At 32.6% G+C, this 19,842-nt stretch overlaps 2 protein-coding genes and 1 pseudogene across 2 annotated transcripts; 1 reads left to right on the top strand and 2 right to left on the bottom strand.

Moving 5' to 3' along the window:
* Window positions 1-439: 439 nt before the first annotated feature.
* Window positions 440-2,408, top strand: LOC134258503 (3-oxo-5-alpha-steroid 4-dehydrogenase 2-like; annotated as a pseudogene).
* Window positions 2,409-7,563: 5,155 nt separating this feature from the next.
* On the bottom strand, window positions 7,564-8,284 carry LOC134258502 (putative ankyrin repeat protein RBE_0220). Its single transcript, XM_062741068.1, has one exon. The coding sequence runs from the start codon at window positions 8,173-8,175 to the stop codon at window positions 7,564-7,566; it is 612 nt and encodes a 203-aa protein (XP_062597052.1). The 5' UTR covers window positions 8,176-8,284.
* Window positions 8,285-8,628: 344 nt separating this feature from the next.
* Window positions 8,629-12,419, bottom strand: LOC134258501 (uncharacterized). Its single transcript, XM_062741067.1, has 3 exons — window positions 11,759-12,419; window positions 9,133-10,428; window positions 8,629-8,909 (listed from the first exon to the last, which is right to left on the bottom strand). Exons 1-3 carry the CDS (start codon window positions 12,372-12,374, stop codon window positions 8,629-8,631), a joined length of 2,193 nt encoding a protein of 730 aa, XP_062597051.1. The 5' UTR covers window positions 12,375-12,419.
* Between the last annotated feature and the right edge of the window lie 7,423 nt (window positions 12,420-19,842).

The raw sequence follows: 19,842 nt of genomic DNA, 5'->3' as shown, positions 1-19,842 counted from the left end.
AGAGAAAGAGAGAGAGAGAGAGAGAGAGAAAGAGAAAGAGAGAGAGAGAGATAACTCATTGCTCAAAAGTTCATGCAAAAAAATATATCCTTTATCTTACAGGGGGTAAATTTAGACTCATTGTGTACATATACATAAATAGAAAATAAAAACGAAAACAAACATCACAGAATTCAATAGAGTTTTCATTTATTGTTGTGGTTATGAAATAGCTCCTTGAATCACTGGCTAGCCGAATCAGAGTGCTTATCTCAGAATAAACAATCAAACAGCAGGAGGGAGGATGACATCATCCTTTTTCAAAATGTTAATAAAATGTGACTTGCACACCATATAAATCATTAAATGCAGTAATCCTTAGTTAAAAGAATCTTTAATTTCAAAGTTAAGTGTAATTATTTTTCTCTGTTTTTAAAGAAAAAAATAAAGGAAGAAAAACATGAAGTTAATATTGGAACAAGTTTACCTCGTGTTTTCGGCCCCCGATTCGCTGAGATTTCTTTCAGGTCTAATGGTTTTGTGGGGGATTACTAATTTAGTCACGCTTCAGTTCACCACGGCCCCCGTTCCGGGTGGGGATCCCCCGTGCCTGGTTCCTTAAGGAATTACCGTCCTTTGTAATACTCTAAAGGAGGAGCTCTGATGAATTAGTGATTATTCATGGCAATAACATAATTTTGCTTGGATGCTTTTTGTTACACTACTTTCACAGGTGAGATTCAGTAGCCCTTTTTTTGTCAGTCCGTTATTTATGATTTTAAAAAGAAAAAAAAAATGGAGCATTTCCGAGAGTTATTCTTTCCTGAATTTCTTTTTGCCAATTTACTTTTGTAATAAAATTAAATTGATTTGTTCACTCTTCACTGTAAAATTACGATCATGCGCTAACAAGGGGATTTTCAAGGTTGTATTTTTTAAATTTAAATTTATTTCTTTTCACAAAAGCATAAAAAAAATCCGACACAAGGATATAAAAAAATGCAAACAACTTTTCAATACCCGAAAACCCTATTTCGGAGGGGGATGGGGAATATCTAAAAATACATTTTGGTATGATTGTCTCAAATTCACCCGCCAATGTTTTCTAAGGTGTCCTACTTCATTTTTTTACTGCATCAACTGTACATAATTTCTATAACTCTGAAAATCGCAGGCGGTGAGATGGGAATGGACTACCTATATATCCGTGCTTGACCATCAATGTTTTTTTCAAAAATAATTACCTTGATTTCAGGTTTTTCATTTTCCCGCTAAGGATAAAGGGAGGTAAATCTATTCCTTTGTTTCCGTTTGTGGCCGCCGTTTTCTTCTGTTCAGTGAACGACACTCTGCAGACGTACGAAATACTCCTACCCAATACCAAGATCCACCACTGCTTCAGAAGGCAAGATTCTGTCTGGATATGTTATACCAAATAGAACACAAATTTTCCACTGTTTGTTTTGGCTAATCAATACAAATGACACATAAAAAGGAAGCGAACTGGTTTTAAATATCTAAAATGTTCATACCCATTAAAACCCTTAAAGAAACATATGTAATTTGTTTTTTATAGGTATTATTTTATTTTTTACGGGGATGTACATTAACATCCGGTCTGACATTTTGCTGACGTCACTAAGGAGAGAGAAAGAGGGCACATATCAAACTCCAAGAGGTATTCAGAAATTTCATTCCTGTTCTGTGGTACATATATATGTAGTATTCTGGTGAAAATGCAAAGAGAAATGCATGTGGTTTTAAAACTTATCCAACTTTATTTTATTTACATCGCTAGGATTTCTACTCGATTACGTCTCTGGTGCTAACTTTTATTTTTATTCCTAGGATTTCTATTCGAGTAAGTCTCTGGTGCTAACTTTTATTTTTATCCCTAAGATTTCTATTCGAGTAAGTCTCTGGTGCTAAGTTTTATTTTTATCCCTAGGATTTCTTTTCGAGTAAGTCTCAGGTGCTAAGTTTTATTTCTATCTCTAGAATTTCTATTCGAGTACGTCTCTGGTGCTAATTTTTATTTTTATCCCTAGGATTCCTATTCGAGTACGTCTCTGGTGCTCACATGGGAAAAAAAGTGGAGTGGGTCGGTTTTTCTGTGGCGTGTTGTAATCTCCCCTCTCTAGCCTTTGCTATCTTCACCCTGTGTAATATCGGCCCTAGGGCTTTCCATCATCACAGGTAATATACTGAGTATAGATAAAAATTCTGTCGATAGGAAAACATTGAAATCCCATGACATTGCACTCACCTAAAACATTTAACACCAGCAATAAAAGCAATGTTCCAATCACACCTTACTCACATCAGTGATTGCTTGATTTATTCATTTTTATTTATTTTGTAGATTTTATCGGAAGAAATTTGAGGATTATCCAAAAGAAAGAAAGGCTCTGATTCCGTTTCTTCTGTAAGACCGTGTTTCAACTACGGAAACAAAGCGATAATGCAATAAATATACTTACATTTGTATACACTTTTCTCAGAATTTGTAAATCTGTGAACTTGATCTTGATCTTTCTCATCGAAAAGAATAAGTAAAAGTAATTCTTGAACACTTTCACGATTGATTGATGTTATGCAGGTTGTTATACGCAAGTTGGATGTTCTTTATATCAAATTTGACGGATACTTTCATGAAAGTTAACTTTTATTTACCACAACTTCATTTAACAAGTTTCCTGGACCACCTGGGGACAAAAGTAAATGTTATACCTTTGAAATCTTCCATAATAAGGATATGATTATCAATCATTTGTTTGCTTTTCCTGAGCAAAATTTTTAAAAATATTTTTTTTAAGTATTTTTCCTCTATATTCCTTTGAAAAAAGATTTGATTGTAGTCTCTCCCATTGATGCCCCCCACCCCCTCCCAATTACAGTTTTGATTCAAACAATTTTGAAATATATGAGTTATCATGTCTTTGCCGTTCTTGAGAAAACAATTTTTCAATTTTTTCTCTGCTTTTATATTTCAACATTTCATCCCTATTGTGTTCTCAGCTACCCCCGGGGGTCATGATTTAAACACATTTAAATCTATACTGCCTGAGGAATTCCATACATCTTCCCTACAGTATAACGTAGATAATATTAATACAACTAATCAAAGCTTCGTTTTTTTTTAGAAGAAAACTTTTCTTATAATTTGCTATGTATGACTGATCCTCCATTTGGCCCTACTCTACCCCGGGGTCATCATTTGAACAAATCAAAATTTAAACTTTCTGAGGATGCTTTCATATCATTAGGACTAATCATAGCTTTGCTGTTCTTGAGAAGACTTTTTTTTTCTTATATAGAAAAGAAATCTTTGATTTCCATTAGTAGCCTCGTCTTAGGTCCAGTGTCATCACTTGAAGATTTGAATCAAAGTTACCCGAGGATTCTATCTTATTAATATGATCAATCATTGATCTCTTCTGAAGAAGAAATTTCAAGATTTTTTCCTATTTGTTCTTTTTTAAAACATAATTTAACACTACTTGTGGCCTCATCCTAACCCTGGGTTTATCATTTTAACCAATTTAAATGTGTACTGTGTAAGTTAAAGTCGTTTGGTCAATGGCTTTTGAGAAGATTTTCAAAGATGCTACACATTTTCACAATTTTTGAATATTGAAGAAGGATGTGAGCATTCTAGTAAACAAACGTTAATAGGTAATTTGTTTTTAATTCAGGATTCAGAAAAGCACATAGAACATAATTTGACTGATGAATTCTAGACAAATTATAAAATAAAAGTAAAATTACATAGGTTCTTAAAGGTGCATAAAACGGATGGAGCTTAATATTTTCTCAAATTTTCTGTTTAATATCACGACTGATATGTCGGTATAGCATTTCAAACGATAATATGAAAAAATCATATTTCCAGGAAATTATTTTAATCTACTAATTTCGGGAGGCGTTTGATAAACACATCTTTGTATTTTCACAAAATTTAGCTTGATCCTTAATTGTATAAATTCTGATTAAGTTGTGTATAATTTTTGTTTAAGATTTGAATAAGTTTTGTTTCAGTTATATATTCAAATATCAAACTGTCTACTGATTAGACATACAAATAACAATCTATGCAAACAAAAATCTTAAGCAAACAGTTTGTGAAACAGTTAGATCTCCCCTGCCCAATAAATTTATTTTTAATTGACTGATCACATTTTGCCCGGCGTCCGTCTGTCCGTCTGTCTGTCTAGCTGTCCCCCTGTCTGTAAACTTTTCACATTTTCGACATCTTCTCAAGAACCGCTGGGCCAATTTCAACCAAAACCTGCCACAAAGCATTCTTGGGTAAAGGGGATTCAAATTTGTTCAAATAAACGGCCACGCCCTCATGCAAGGGGAGACATTTGAGAATTAGTGAAAATTTGGTGGTAAGTTTTAAAAATAATCTTCTCAAGAACAAATGGCCACAATGGCCGACCAAAGTTTGATATAGAAATATATACGTACATTCTTTAAAAATTTCTCAAGAACCCAAAGCCATAATTTCTAATATTTATATGGAAGCATCCCACTTAAGGTAGTGTAGATTCAATTTTGTTCAAATAATGAAACCTGGGGGTAAGGCGGGGCCACAAGGGCGGACCAAAGTTTTATTTAGAGATATATAGGAAAACTCTATAAAAATCTTCTTCTCAAGAATAGCAAAACCATAATTGTTCATATTTATATGGATGCCTCTTCAGGAAGTGTAGATTCAAGTTTGTTCAAATCAAACAAACCAGGGGTAGGGCGGGGCAAAACTTTTTGATATAGTTTTATCAATAGTAAACCAATTTCTAATTTTTCCTAGCCACAGTGCTCGGGTAAGCGATGTGACCCATGGGCCTCTTGTTTTTAAATCCAAGAGGCATAAATATGTCAGTAATTGCTTGAAAAAAAAAACGGAAGAAATCCGTGGACAATGCAGTGTAAAAATGATGGTCTAGCAATCAGTAAGAAAAAAGTCAGTTATTTCATTTAAGGAAATTATATTTTCTGACAGTTAATCACAAAATATAAAACTGTATAAAGTATGACCTTAAAAATATATTTACATGTTCTATATCAAACGCAAACAAAACTTGCAAACTGAAAATGTATTATATTTGGCGTGTACAATATTTGGCGGAAATTGAATTTTCAACAAGTTGGCGTAGATTTGATTTAGCGCTTTTTGAATGTGCTTTACATAAACCTTTATACACAACGCATTTAGCGATGTACTTGATTTAGCGGAGGCTGCTTTCCGCGAAAGGCGCTAAAAAGAATACACAGCCAAATGTAATATGTTTACAGTATTTCACAATTATTTATGCACGATTATTGCGTAATTTAAAACTTTAAATTCAGTTGTAACTCGTACTATAAATTTCGATGTGCAATTTTAATGGTAATTCAATTAAAAAAAATTGCACAACATTCCTTCCTTCTTCCTTTCTTTACAAAAGGGAATAAATTGTCCTGGTTTACAAACAATAAACAATACATAATATAAAACAAAGCACTATTAAGCAAATAAAACAAACAAAATTGATACACACATTTTGTAGTTCAGAAAAGGATGAAAAAAAAAAACACGGATATCAACAAATTCAAAATATAAAATTTAAAAAAAAATGCTTTGTGATGTGAATTTTTATTTCATAGAATTTTTGCGTATCTTCGTCAACGAAATGATATACATGAGTTGAAAAGACACATGTTCGTCAAGATGTGTTAATAATAAGGAATACTTGAAATTTATTCCCCATGAACACATAATCTTTATACAATAAATGATAATTGGTCCAAACGAATTCTGATAAATCCAGAGCATATTACTGTTCGTTGTTTACATTACGGTTCGAACGCAAGTGTCGCCGTATAGAATTATGATAAATAAAGCCCATAACTACATTCAAATAAATTATTATTCCCCATCTCACAGAGAAATTGATTAAAGTATTGCAGAAATACCGAGTAATTGCATATATTTATATTAAATAACAGACTTCATGCCTCCTTCTTGCCCGTAATAAAAAGAGCTGCAAGACTTTGCTATCTTAAAACAAGAAGTTTATCAGACTGGAATTTTTATAACTTACACCTTTGATTAGTATTAGTACAATATGAAAAAGAAAGCCCAATGACATTTAAGTGTAAGTAAACTTAATAAATTCAATACTGTTAATACTTTTTATTCGAATAAACCTTATTGTGTGTCTACCTGCAAAAAAATTAATTTTTGCATATTTTATTTATTTTTCCGCTTTTAAATACAAAATATACATCTCGTAGAAATAAGTTTCTTGCAGAGAAAAAAAAAATGTCAATTTACAGTCATCACTTAAATTTAACATCAATTTATAAAATGCTCAATGTTCACAATGTTTTATAAACGCTACAAATCTATAAACAGAACATTAAACACTGACCACCAGGAACTCCAGGGATAGATTCGGATGCAACAGAGAAGTAAACATCCCCTTTTAATCGACCGGACTTGTCGTAAGACCTATGTAGTGATCCGATATACAAAGGGAAAGTTCCTTTGTCAAATTAAGTACAAAAACACTTGGTACAAAACATGTCTGGCGAAATGGGACCTAATGAAATTTTATATTTGCTAAAAATGCCAAAAACAGAGTTTTAAGATTAATCCCGATATGAAGAGGATTGGAAGAGTCTTTGGTGGCTTCTATTTTAAGTTCAGGATTTGGCTTGTCGACATACAGAAAATGTGTGAGTGAAAGTATGTATTGGTAGTATATAATACGTCTTTGATACATTGGAATACCGAACTGAAGGCCAATGCAAGTGTTTTCTTCTTCCCACGTGAAATTATTTGAATAAATGCGGTAAATTCCTTGTGAAAGCATCACGCTTAATTTCTTTTGCAAGCTATGATAAAAGTCCAAATCAACGTTTGCTCCATATCTCAGAACTAATGTGAACGCACTTGGTATTGAAAAACCACTTCATCCATCGTCAGAATAAAAACTCAGCACCATATTCTAGTAAAAGTTCAGCAATACTGTCATGACTATATAAATATGTTACGTACAGTAGACTCATATTGTCTTTATTGCATAAATTAACACAAGTATCATTTTTTAATAACAATAATTCGACCGTGCTGTAATGTCCGTTTTCACAGGCTTTGCAGAGAGGACTGGTTCCCTCGTTGTCACATAAATTGATGTCGGCACCGTTGTTCAATAAAAGTTTAACCATGTTGTTATCACCGTTGAGACATGCTGCATAAAACAGACTGCAGTTGCCTTTATTTCATAAATTGACATCAGTACCTGAATTAAATAGAAGTTCTATTGTGCTGAGTTTTCACAAGCTATTCAAAAGAACTGTTTCCATCTTTTTCATATAAATTAATGTTAGCACAGTTGTTCAGTGACAGTTGTACCATGCTATCAAGTCCATTTTGACAAGATATATAAAGAGTACTGAATCCATCATTATCACATAAATTGATGTCGGCACCGTTGTTCAGTAACATTTGTACCGTGCTATCATGTCCATTTTGACAAGCTATTGAAAGAGGACTGAATCCATCATTATCACATAAATTGATTTCAGCACCGTTGTTTAGTGACGTGCTATCAAGTCTTTTAGACTTAATCCATCACCATAACATAAATTGATATCTGCACCGTTTTTCAGTAGCAATTGTACCGTGCTATCATGTCCATTTTGACAAGCTATAAAAAGAGGACTGGCTCCATTCTTATTACGTAAATTGATGTCGGCACCGTTGTTCACTAACAGTTGTACAGTTCTATCATGTCCATTATGACAAGCTACATAAAGAGGACTGAATCCATCACCATAACATAAATTGAAGTCGGCACCGTTGTTCAGTAATAATTCTACCGTGCTCTCATGTCCATTTTGACAAGCTATATAAAGAGGACTGGCTCCATTCTTGTTACATAAATTAGTGTCAGCACCATTGTTCAGCAACAGTTGTACCATGCTATCAAGTCCATTTTGACAAGCTATATAAAGAGTACTGAATCCATCATTATCACATAAATTGATGTCGGCACCGTTGTTCAGTAACATTTGTACCGTGCTATCATGTCCATTTTGACAAGCTATTGAAAGAGGACTGAATCCATCATTATCACATAAATTGATTTCAGCACCGTTGTTTAGTAGAAGTTGAACCGTGCTCCCATGTCCATTTTGACAAGCCATATGAATAGGACTGTCTCCATTCTCATCACATAAATTGATTTCGGCACTGTTGTTCAGTGACAGTTGTACCGTACTATCAATTCCATTTTGACAAGCTATATGAAGAGGACTGGCTCCATAAATGTTACATAAATTGATGTCGGCACCGTTGTTTATTAACAGTTGTATTGTGCTATCATGTCCATTATAACAAGCTATACAAAGAGGACTGAATCCATCATTATCACTTAAAATGATGTCGGCTCAGTTGTTCAATAATAGTTGTACCGTGTTATCATGTCCATTATAACAAGCTATATAAAGAGGACTTGTTCCGTTATTATCACATAAATTGACGTCGGCACCGCTGTTCAGTAACAATTGAACCGTGTTATCATGTCCATTTTGACAAGCTTTATAAAGAGGACTGACTCTGTGAATATCACATAGATTTATGTCGGCGCCGTTGTTCAGTTACACTTGTACTGTGCTTGTATATCCCTTTTGACAAGTAATCCACAGAGGAGGTTTTCCATCGTCGCCACATAAATTGATTTTGGCGCCATAGTTCAATAAAAAGGAAATGGTTTTATTACGTCTTTCTCTTTCTTTTGTTTTCTTTCCAGCTTCTCTTAAATGTTCGTCATCATTCCCTGCTGCCAAAATTAACGGAGTCCAAACATCACCAGCACTCAACATGTTGACGTCTGCACCGAGTCTTATTAACTCTGGAATAATCTCATAGTTATGGAAGACTGAAGCAATATGGATGGGATAAAATAACCCCCAAAAGTTCTTCTATAGCCATTTCTTTGTATTCTAAGCTAAGACTATGAAACAGTGGTAATGTTCCATTAGCACACACGGCAGAAAAAACTAAAAGATCCTGCAATGCATTTTTGTCTATGCATCGTATAAAAGACAGAGAAATTTCATCATGACATAGTACTATAAAGCCAACTAAAGGACACAATTTACCTCTCCAGTCAAGAAAAGTTAGTCTTGATATGCTGAAATCACTAAACGGTTTTCCAAACTCTGATATATCTCTTAAAACCCCGTTAATACCTGAGAGAATGTTTGATAGATTTTCTAATAATTCAATTTTGTCTTCAAAATCTCTTATCACACATTTATTTCTCAAACATGGATTTAATAGAACATCTACAATATGTTCTGTTTGCATATCAATGATAAACCTGTCCACGAGATCATCAATGTACTCTTCAGGAAGGTAAACAGTGAAGGGATCGCGATCTTCCTCTTCTCTATCGTCCTCTATCTTCACCCGACGTCTCAGAAAACCACTCTCTGCGTACTGTATTGTTTCTTGTGGACAATCAAGAGTCGTTATCTCCATAATAAAGTCGTGAAGAAATTGGAAAGAATTTCCTACACGTTTGACATATGATCCTTTAAGTTCTTGGAGAGTACTGCGAAAAATCGAAATATGTGTGTTTTCTGGTAATTCACACATTTCTAAAATGTCTTTATATTTCTCCTGAGAATCATCATTCCTTACAATTGTATCTATTTTTAGATTGTTGTTAAAAGCTACAACTAAAATAAGAGCACATAATTTCTTCTTGTCTACTCTCTTGAAAATATCTATTTCTTGTTTAATGAACCTTTTCGGAGATTTAAAGAAGTCAAGCCCATTTTCCTTGTAAACTGGCCTAGAAAAAAGCTTACAAAGCAATGGGAAATATGCTTCTGTTTTGATTATTTCGGAAACAATTTCATCAGAAAGGTCTCGATTCTGTGTGTATTGATTGAGGATTGATCTTTTCTCTTCATCTGTCAATCGATTTGTTTCGGTGTCAATTTCTACTATGGTGGATTCCTCAAACAAAATACCCTTCACTCTCTTGTCATAAAGAACACATCTTCTACAGGGCAAAAGAAGTTTGGCTTTCTTCAAGCAAGTCTCTATCGTGTTTTGATAATTTTTCCATAAAGTATACAATATTTCATCTAAAGATTCTTTACCTAAAGGATCATTTAATACAAAAAGGGTATCATTTTTGGTTGAATATGAAAATTTCTCTTTTATTTCTCTTACTTCATCCACTGGTATAACATTACTGCCCTGATATTTATGCTTGAGTGCAATATGCTGAATAATCGCCGATTTGCCAGATCCAGAATTTCCGACCACTATGACTAGGTTATGACTTTTAAACATTTCTTCGACAATCCTACTTGCTTTTGTAGGAACAAAAGTCTTGTTCTCTTCTCGCCAGGCATTAAGAATCTCATCTACTACTGGAATTCCTAAAATAAATTCAATGTCTTTGACATTAATAAAAAGTATTTGCCACATGAAGGTGTATAGAAAAGCTTTTAGTCATGACTCTTAGCCTCTACGAAGTCAGTCTGAATTTCTTTTTAAAGGGGCCTGTACACAGTTTCAACTGATTTTAATGTTTTCTATTTTTACCTATAGTCTATTGATGAGCAAACATTTGCACATTATTTGTTGATTAAAACAAGATACTGAACTTAAAGTTCTTCATAATGTAAACAAGGATCTTGACTTGATTTTGTTTATATATAGAAAATAGCATATTTATACAAAATGAATTTCAGCAAATTAAAGTAACTGCCGAATTGTATTTAAAATTAAATTCTACTTACTTTTATCCACTTTTAACGAAGAAATATTAGTATATTAACCTGTATAAACAAAACAAACATTGCACTAGCCTTGTTTACATAAAAAAGTTAGCAGCTCTAAATCTGTCTTGTATCTGGACAACTGGCGTTCAAATTTTTCATAATCATTAGAAAGACATTAATTAAATATTTGTAAAAATAATTTTTTTTTTAAATTTAAGCTGAAACTGTGTCAATGCTCCTTTAAAGGGGTCAATAAAGTTTTTCATTTCTTTGTGCTTTTTAATAAAATAAAGCAAATTTAGAGAATCCCCCGCCCAAAAAAAAATAATAATAGAATTGAATTCAATTCAGAAATGACAGGTTATGAAACTTAATTAGAATTCTATATGTACATTATTGATTTGTAAAGGGATTTTTTTTCAAACGATAGATAGATTGACGATGCAAAAGTATTTTTTTAAGGCAGGATACTTCATGTATTTTTTTCATTGGGGGTTTTAAAATGTTATAAAGGCAACAGTGTACAATATTAGGTAATAAAATGTAACACAGAATTTAGTGAATCCCACAATTATCTTTCTTAATTTTGGTATAAATTCTTTGTATCTGTCATTCTTTGTAGTACTTCATAAAAGATTTTCTAAATTTGACATTTAGAGATGCCCTCTCTGGAAACCAGTTGAAGAATTCTGTGTTTCCTACATATTTTGTACAATATAATAATACTCATCACATATTTTAATTTGACCAAAAAAAACCCTTGTGCGTTTTGTATAATTTGCTTTGAAAATCGATATTGGGTAATAGCTGCACAATGCGGCCTTAAAGATTTACTATAAACATTTATCTGCAAAATTAATTCTGATTAAAAACTGCGAAAGAAATGTATTTTTTACGGAAAAATTAACACTCACTGTTCCTCCAAACTTAATAAGTACACAGTAAACATTCTTTAGCTCTTAAAATTCGGATTTTGAATTCATACCTAACAAATGTGATTCCAAAGAAGACATCTTTTCCATAAGATCTGTAATACTTTTGTAACTGGCTTCAAGATTTTCAATTATGGCCTTTTCATTTTCCTCTTCTAAGGCCTGACTTTGAATATTACTCAGGCCAGACATATAATCTTTCTTTGTGTACGTTTGCAGTCTTTGGCAGACATTAGTTATTATTTGCCATGTGTCATCGAACTCTGACTGTGAGGTAGAAGCCGAGCTTATGTGTTCAAACATGTTGTTTCTTATCAACCTGATCCTTTCAACATCATCACCAATCGTTGTTTCTCCTACAGACGGCATCGAGTTCCCACCCCAACCTTTTGTCGGACGAGGAATTGTTGTACAAATGTTTCTTATCAGTGTATATAACAAAGTAATATCAAATTCTTTATAACCATCTGTTTTGGCGCCTATGAGACGAAGTTCTTGCTCGGGACGTATTTTCTTATAAATTGATGAGGCTTTCACTTTGCTATAGACAAGACCAGGAGGTACCTCCATTTCTAAGACATCTCTACAGGCCTGGGTCAGTTCTTCGTTTATTGCCATTCCTAGTTTAGCAAACCTGGAACAGCCGCCAGGGTCTGGCGTAGAAGCCATTCTTTGGGTTCTTCTTTTTTAATAAACACTCTGAAATTACAATGAAGTTGTTATCATGTTGAACAGTAATAAAAGCCTAACTTACGTTCTAAAAGGAGCTTTTGATATATTAGCAAATGATTTCAGGGATGATGTTTGCTAGGTTTAAAAGCGAGTTTACAAACTTGGGAGATCGTTTATTCTCCTTCTTAATATTGGTGAACTTGAAAGGAGATAGTACTAATGATTCTAAAATCTAACAGGGACTACATTTTCCTCTATTTTGTCTGTTTATCTCTTTATCCGCAATACGCTAACCGTTGTGCTTTCATATTCCACAAGTGTATTTCTTGTGAAAAGACTTCTTTTGATACTAACAAATTTGTTCATGCGACCTTAGCGTTAGACCCACTTTTATTAAAATATTTGACCATAGCTGTAATAGATACATGCAAAACAAGAATATTGTCGTTTCCAGGTGATATGAATATTTGTGTTTATGTCAGGGGTTAAATATAACCAAACTCATGACGTCATAATTGTTGATCAGCAGATTGAAAGTGAAACGTCACGAGATTTCTTGTAAACAAACACAGGAATCGGAGTTAAAAAGCATTCATAAATAGCAGAAATGTCATGTGGAATTCATCCGGAACTAAAGCTTATAAATCAGGTATGCTAATATTTTTTCTACAATTTGTTATAACAGTGTTTTTACTTAGCGATCAGCCTTTCCTCTGTCGTCATTAACAAAAAAATGCAAAACACTACGCCGCATAAGTTGTTTTGAACTGACTTTCTTCTTTCTATTGAAAGTACCTGTCCTCTTATTTTTGAAAAATGTTGCTAGAATCGTCTGGTAAACAGGAAGTGATGCAATTTTTAATCCTATACACAAAATGTAAAAATGTTGGTAAGTGTTGAATAATTATTTCTGTGAAAGGATTAGGAGAGAACGATTTTAGTAGCATATTTCATGGTACAGAAATTATTGTACATTACTTTTATTTCAAATAGAAATTAATTAACCTCGGGGAAGTTTTGAACTCTTCACATTTTCATTAAGGCATATTTTTCTAATAATAGATGTCACGTGGTAACCCTAACCCTGTAGTATAAGTCCCATTAAAACATATAGAGAAGAAATGTCACATTGGTCCATGTTTGGCCCTGTGAATTTTTGAAAAATCAGAACAACTCAGTTTTAGTTTAAAATATGTTAAATTTCACTTGGACCCTTGGTGACTTCATATCCAATACAAATGACGTAATTTTGTCTCTTGTCTATGTATTATGATGTCATGAATTTCGTCATTTTCCTCAAATCTGGAAAAATTCTCTAAAAAAAGACGAAAAAATTAAGCTGTTTTTTTAATATTTTGCATAGCCCCTAACCTCTAATCTAAATCATTTAATTATAAAATGAAAGAACAATATCAGAAGAATCTAGTCCATGAAAATTTTTTTTGGATCGCGGGGAGGGCTCATATTTTTATCAAAAGTTAAAGATGCTCAATTTCAACCATTTTCTTAAAAAATCAAGAATAATGTAGTTTCACAACGTCCGAGTTTCCAAAGTTTGACTCTCAGACGATTTTTTTTACATGAACTGAAGGCTCTAAGTCTCTACTTTATGTTGATGTTCGAAATGGGACCTTCAGACTTGGTGAGTTAATTAATATATTGACAGGGCCATTTTATTGAGTTTGTGAACCTACCTCTTTCATAAAGATAGCAAAAGTCTTATCAATGACTTTTCCGATTTATCCGTGCTACTTATTAGGAAAAATTCTTCGAAGTTTTGTCTGTGGTATGTATGCTGCCTCAATATATTTATTGTCGCATGACGTATATGAATCAGATTAAAAAAGCACATAACCCAAATGATGTTATAGGCGGAGAACATACTGTAAAATCACATATTTTCGTGGGGTCAAATTTTCATGGGGTGAAAATTTCTTGGTTCGTGGGGATTTGATTTCGTGGATCAAGAATTATTGAGTACTTAAGTGTGTGACATTTTACATTTCTTGGTGGACACGAATTCGTCTTGTCATACCACGAAAACAGCGAACATTAAACCCCCACAAAAATTTGTGATTTCACAGTATACAAGATCAATCATACCACAAATTAGATTGTTGCAAAAGGCGCATAGTGGTTTAACACTATTATTGTGAAATTAAGCTATATTTTAAGTTCTATTTGATTAAATATTTGCTATTCATGGCGAAAATCATGGTGTGTAAAAATACACATAAATTGGAAATAAATTTACATTTTAGGAATTTTATTATATTTTCTGCTGATGCTTTTAATAATGCGACCCAACTTTTTAAAACGGAATTTTCTTTTTTTTTGAATTCACGGTGAATAGTTTATAAATATTAATGCGCTATACCTGTGTTTGATAGACATGAAGTGAAACAAAAGTCACGATTGTTGAAAGTTCACGAAAATTATTAAATTGTTAACAAAATAAAATTAAAAACACCGTCATATATTCCACTTCTACAGTATTTCAGACGACATTGTAGTTGAAGTGTGGGCCGCCTTCAATTACATGTTTTCCAGAATACCAACATGAAGGTCTGCAAAGAGAAGTGGATGTAGGCAATAGCCTGTCTGCTTCTCTAAAAAGAATGCCAAGAGTATCATAAAATAAAACTGTGTTTATTATAAACATGTATCAATAAACTTGCTTATGCTTTCCTAATTTGCATATTCTTATGCTTCTTCATTATAAAACTTTGTAATAAAATAACGGTAGTTAATGATTTTTTCATCGTTTTAAGCTGTACCTGATCAATAAACATTTCGCTTTGTACACTTAAATGAGTTATTTCCCTTCTTTTTGTACATTATGAGAATACTTACAATTTTTTTAGTCATAAATCATGTGAAAAATACCCAGAATATGGTTCCTAAGAATAATCCTTCTTGTATATATTGATAATCTGTGTAAGAGGAAATATGTAGATCAGACGCCATACATGATATTTGAGATCGGTTTCGACGGTTTTTAAATCTATAGTGAACAATCGATTATCCACTGTACTGGATGAATAGCTGTTTTTTTTTCAACCATGTTTAAGCGATAAGATTTTTGCAATACAGTGTACTGAGTGAATACAGGCTGATTTAAGATATGATAACAAATAAAAGTGCTTTGTTTAAAAGTTAACATAAAATTCTTCAACATATTTTCATTACAAGTACACATGTATTCGTAATTGCTATTTAATGGATTATTCAATATTCTTGTAAGCATGAATACGTACGTCTTATTTCTTCATGAATACAATGGTGAAAGAGAAGTGTATAAAATCATGATCTTTGATTATTTAAGCCTACGAAGTTGTTTCTTACGGAAGCGTATATGGCTCTACACCTGTTGTGTTATAACTTTGTATATTGTCTTATATTTTATCGACTTATCAATATATAAAGTGTTATACCTCCTTATTTATGTACATATTTTGAATTGTATTGAGGTGTATTTACATAATAGAAGGCAACTTCTTTTGTTCACTAGCTTTTATTGCTTTAACTTTTATCGATTAAATATTATGCTAATTTTCAAATATTGATCTAAACAAAATATTTATTCATGTCAATATAGTATTGTCGATATGAAGAAATACTAGTAGATATGAAGTTATATCGATATAAATATATGAATATTTTCAGAAAAAGGTACTTGAATTAACTTGGCGGGAGCGGGAATTCTAATTAATCTTCACTTCACTTGGGAAGCTTATGTACCATGTATTTGCTATCGTGTACTATTATAGGCTGAAATAAAATTCAAAAATATTTGAAAAATGGAGATGGAAAGACATCATCAGTTAAATTATATGCAATGTCATAGGAAATTATTGTACCCATCATTTTGAAGAGGGAATATGATATATTCTATCATGGTTCAATGCTTATATCTCTTGATTTCAATGGGGATTTTAAATCGCTAATGAAGCGAAAATAGAAAGTACCTGGTAACACTATTAAAAAAGTAACACTGATTATATATGTACTTTGTAAATATTTGATATTTCACTCTGTGATATACATAGAATCTGACTCATGAATGTCTTGAAACCTCCCAACCCCACCCCCCTGCATAAAAATATAAAAACACCAGATCTAACTTCTTATTGCTTTCAATAATATTAAATAATTTGTGATTTCAGCCAATCTGTATAAGCTTAATCACAAAGTTTAAAGGATGAAAGTGTAGTGTCAGCCAAAATAAATTTATAACAAGAAAAACACCCCAAGGGATTTAATAATCTACGTAACTGCAAGAATTTTCTCAAATTTGGGGACATATCAGTGGATCTTTGCTGTACTCAGTTTTGGGTTTTTTATAGCTGGATGTGGCGCACAAAGATACTTTTGTCTCCCCCTCTTCAAAAGTGGTGATCGGTGCAATAGCCCACTATGGATCTATAACTTTCAATTTCTCTCAATCTCCCTTTTTTGATATACTTTTTAATTTGACTCAGTCTTTAATCGTAAATGCTGACATGATACTAAAGCTTTCACTGAATCCCGAGTGAAGTGAAGGTTCATTGGAATTCCACCCCCGCCAAAATAATTCAAAAACACTTTATTCTGACTTTATTCTGACTTCTTTATCGCAAATATACATAAATTAAAATTGATATAACTATATCTTTATTTTATCATATCAACAACATTATAACGATAAGATTAAATGTTTTGTTTAAAGCAATATCTGAAAATCAATATATTATTTCAGTCGATAAAACTTAAAGCAATTGAATCTATTGGACAAAAGAAGTTGCCTTCAATAATGTAAATACACCTCAATACAATTCAAAATATGTACATAAATAACATAACTCGGTACATGTAAATGGGATTGATAGTACTGCACTATTTATGGATTTATCGACACTTAACTTTCCACGGGGAATCCCGGCCCCGAAAGGAATACGATGAAGAGGCTTATGAACACTGTTGATATCAGCTCAAAAGTAGCTACCGGTAAGTCATATCTATAGATATTTACATGACACACTTTCATAATAATAGGCCTATTTTAATTCAGCATTAAACTTCACCCTAGTATTAGTAAATTCAGAGAAAGTAATAAAGGGACTGCCATCCATTTGATGGGAGGGGGGGGGGCAAATTTTATGGGTGTCATATTATGTATTTACAGTGAAGGACAGATAATTTATTTTTATTTCCAAGATTACTGGGGGCCTAATTTTTGTCAGATTGTACCTAAGATATTTTTCTATTCAAAAAAATTCCACATTTATAATCATTTAGGGTATTTCGATTCACCTTTAAAGTATTTCCATTTTGACTTACAAAAATAATTTTGAGGATAAAATATGTTTGAAAATTAAATTCATTTATCAATAATCAGGTAAATTTTGTGTAAATTATAATTATTTTTGTTGCTCTGCGTGAGTGTTTCAGTTTGGTAAAATTTACAGTAGCCCTGCAGGGCAAGTTTAAAGGCATGATTAGTAGTCTAAACTCAATATTCAGTTGTCGCGTGCCAGCGGACTATCCTTAGTGTCCAACCCTGGACAGATTATTTTTGTTTTTCTTCACTGGTAAAAACTGTGACAGTGTGGTAAACATTGAAACTGTTTACATGTTGTTTGCTGGTCTGATGAAATTGACAAATCTTTATATTACTGCTGCTGTATAGTTAGAATATTGGCCAGGCAGTGGGGCATTTTAATTTAATGTTATTTAATGTTAGATTTACTGGTTAAAAAGTGATTTGCCAATCAACTAATATAATTAAACTTAGGTTTTGCTGGTATAGATGTATATTTATTTTATCTATTTTTTTTCAGCCATCAAGATGGTACTTTCTGGTAAAGAACCACCAACCCATAGCAGACCAGGGGATCTTGATGTAAGCATAATAGTGATAATGGTTAAGTCATCATTTAAATTTTGCTATGCCAAATTTAATAAGTTTAGAAAAATGGCAATTTACATGTATGAGGTGTAAACTTTTGCAAGTTATATATACATGTATGTAATATGTAATGGTTTGGTCATGGATATATATCGCCAAGGGTAGCTCAGTCTGTATAGCACATGACTAGTGATGCAGGGGTCTCAGGTTTGATTCCCGGTCCATCCATATGTATTCTCTTTTCCTGTTACATATACATGTTTTTTCACCGATATGCTATATGTAAGATATAGACATCGTGGGAAATATATTTTGACGTTGACTGCAGATAATATTTGCATATATTTCAGCTTGTCTGTAAATATATGCCGTTATCAAAGCTCTCTTTGTTATAATAAAGTTTTAAGCTAATATTGATGATGATATTATGTGTATGTTGTTGATTTGAAAGAATGGTATATTTATAATGGATTACTTTGTGTATCAGTCAGTTGTGAAATCCGGAAATTTTGTCCGGAATTTTATAAACAAACCGTATTGCACTCTGATATTACAATACCCACACTTCCTTTTTCTATCCATGCCGATAAACAGCAGACGGTTTAGAAATTCAGAGCTAAAATTGTTTAAAATCATGGTTAAGTAAAGGACAAAATGTTAGTTTGTTTGAATTATCAGTAATATGAAACGCTTTAGAAGACATTTGAAACCTGGAACGCTTTCGATGGCTTCATAATTTTTGGATTTTCGGAGATTATTTGGTGACAAAATGCAGCATGCTCTAAAGATTAACATATGTGACGGTTCTAACATTCAGTTGTGTATTTATACTTTATCTCAATTGTGAAACTTAATTTTTAAACAAACGGTATAAGCATGTCACTTATAAGGACAAGATGGAGTGAGAGAATATATAACAAGACATCTCGGAAGAGAGGCACAGTATCAGGTTTTCTCCGGGGAAGGAATCGATCTGCAACGGAAGGAAACAGGAAATAAGCGCCGTTATGGGGACCTAAAATTCCAACCAGTCAACAGGTAAAAGTAAAATATGTCATAGGACGGAACATCACTAAATTCAATTAACATCGGGCCATTATGTAAACAAGACGTTCGTTGAAGGATTGTTGAATGAAATATATTGATTGCTTGAGAAATAAATACTAAAATAAATCAAATTTCTAATACTCAGCCAGTGAGCAATTTTTCAATATTGGGTAATGATCGCCAAATGCTAAGCAAACCTAAGATTGAACACTAAAAAATAAAATCAAAGTACTGAGACAGCACGATGTCAAATCAACATTAATTTTCCTGACACCAATTTTCCATTTCATTTGGAGTAAAGAAATAAATTAATTAACACTTTCTAGGAAGTAAACAATGTAATGCTATAGAATAGTTGTTTGTTTTCCATATCAATTTCTTCAGTTTGATTGATTCAGAATGTTTGTATTTTGATCAGAACAATTTAATTATAAATGCACTCTTTCATTTAGCAAAAGTTTGATTCATATGTTCTAGACAGGGCTTCTGTTTTGAAGCCTTGATCAACAGTAAACTATAGTGGTAAGTAAC

This window comes from Saccostrea cucullata, unplaced genomic scaffold, assembly GCF_032062105.1.
Source record: "Saccostrea cucullata isolate Sc308-1 unplaced genomic scaffold, CSIRO_AGI_Scuc_v1 ctg2540, whole genome shotgun sequence".
Classification (NCBI taxonomy): domain Eukaryota; kingdom Metazoa; phylum Mollusca; class Bivalvia; order Ostreida; family Ostreidae; genus Saccostrea; species Saccostrea cuccullata.
Note: the sequence above shows the minus strand (reverse complement) of the source record. Positions and strands in the feature narration are given on the sequence as shown.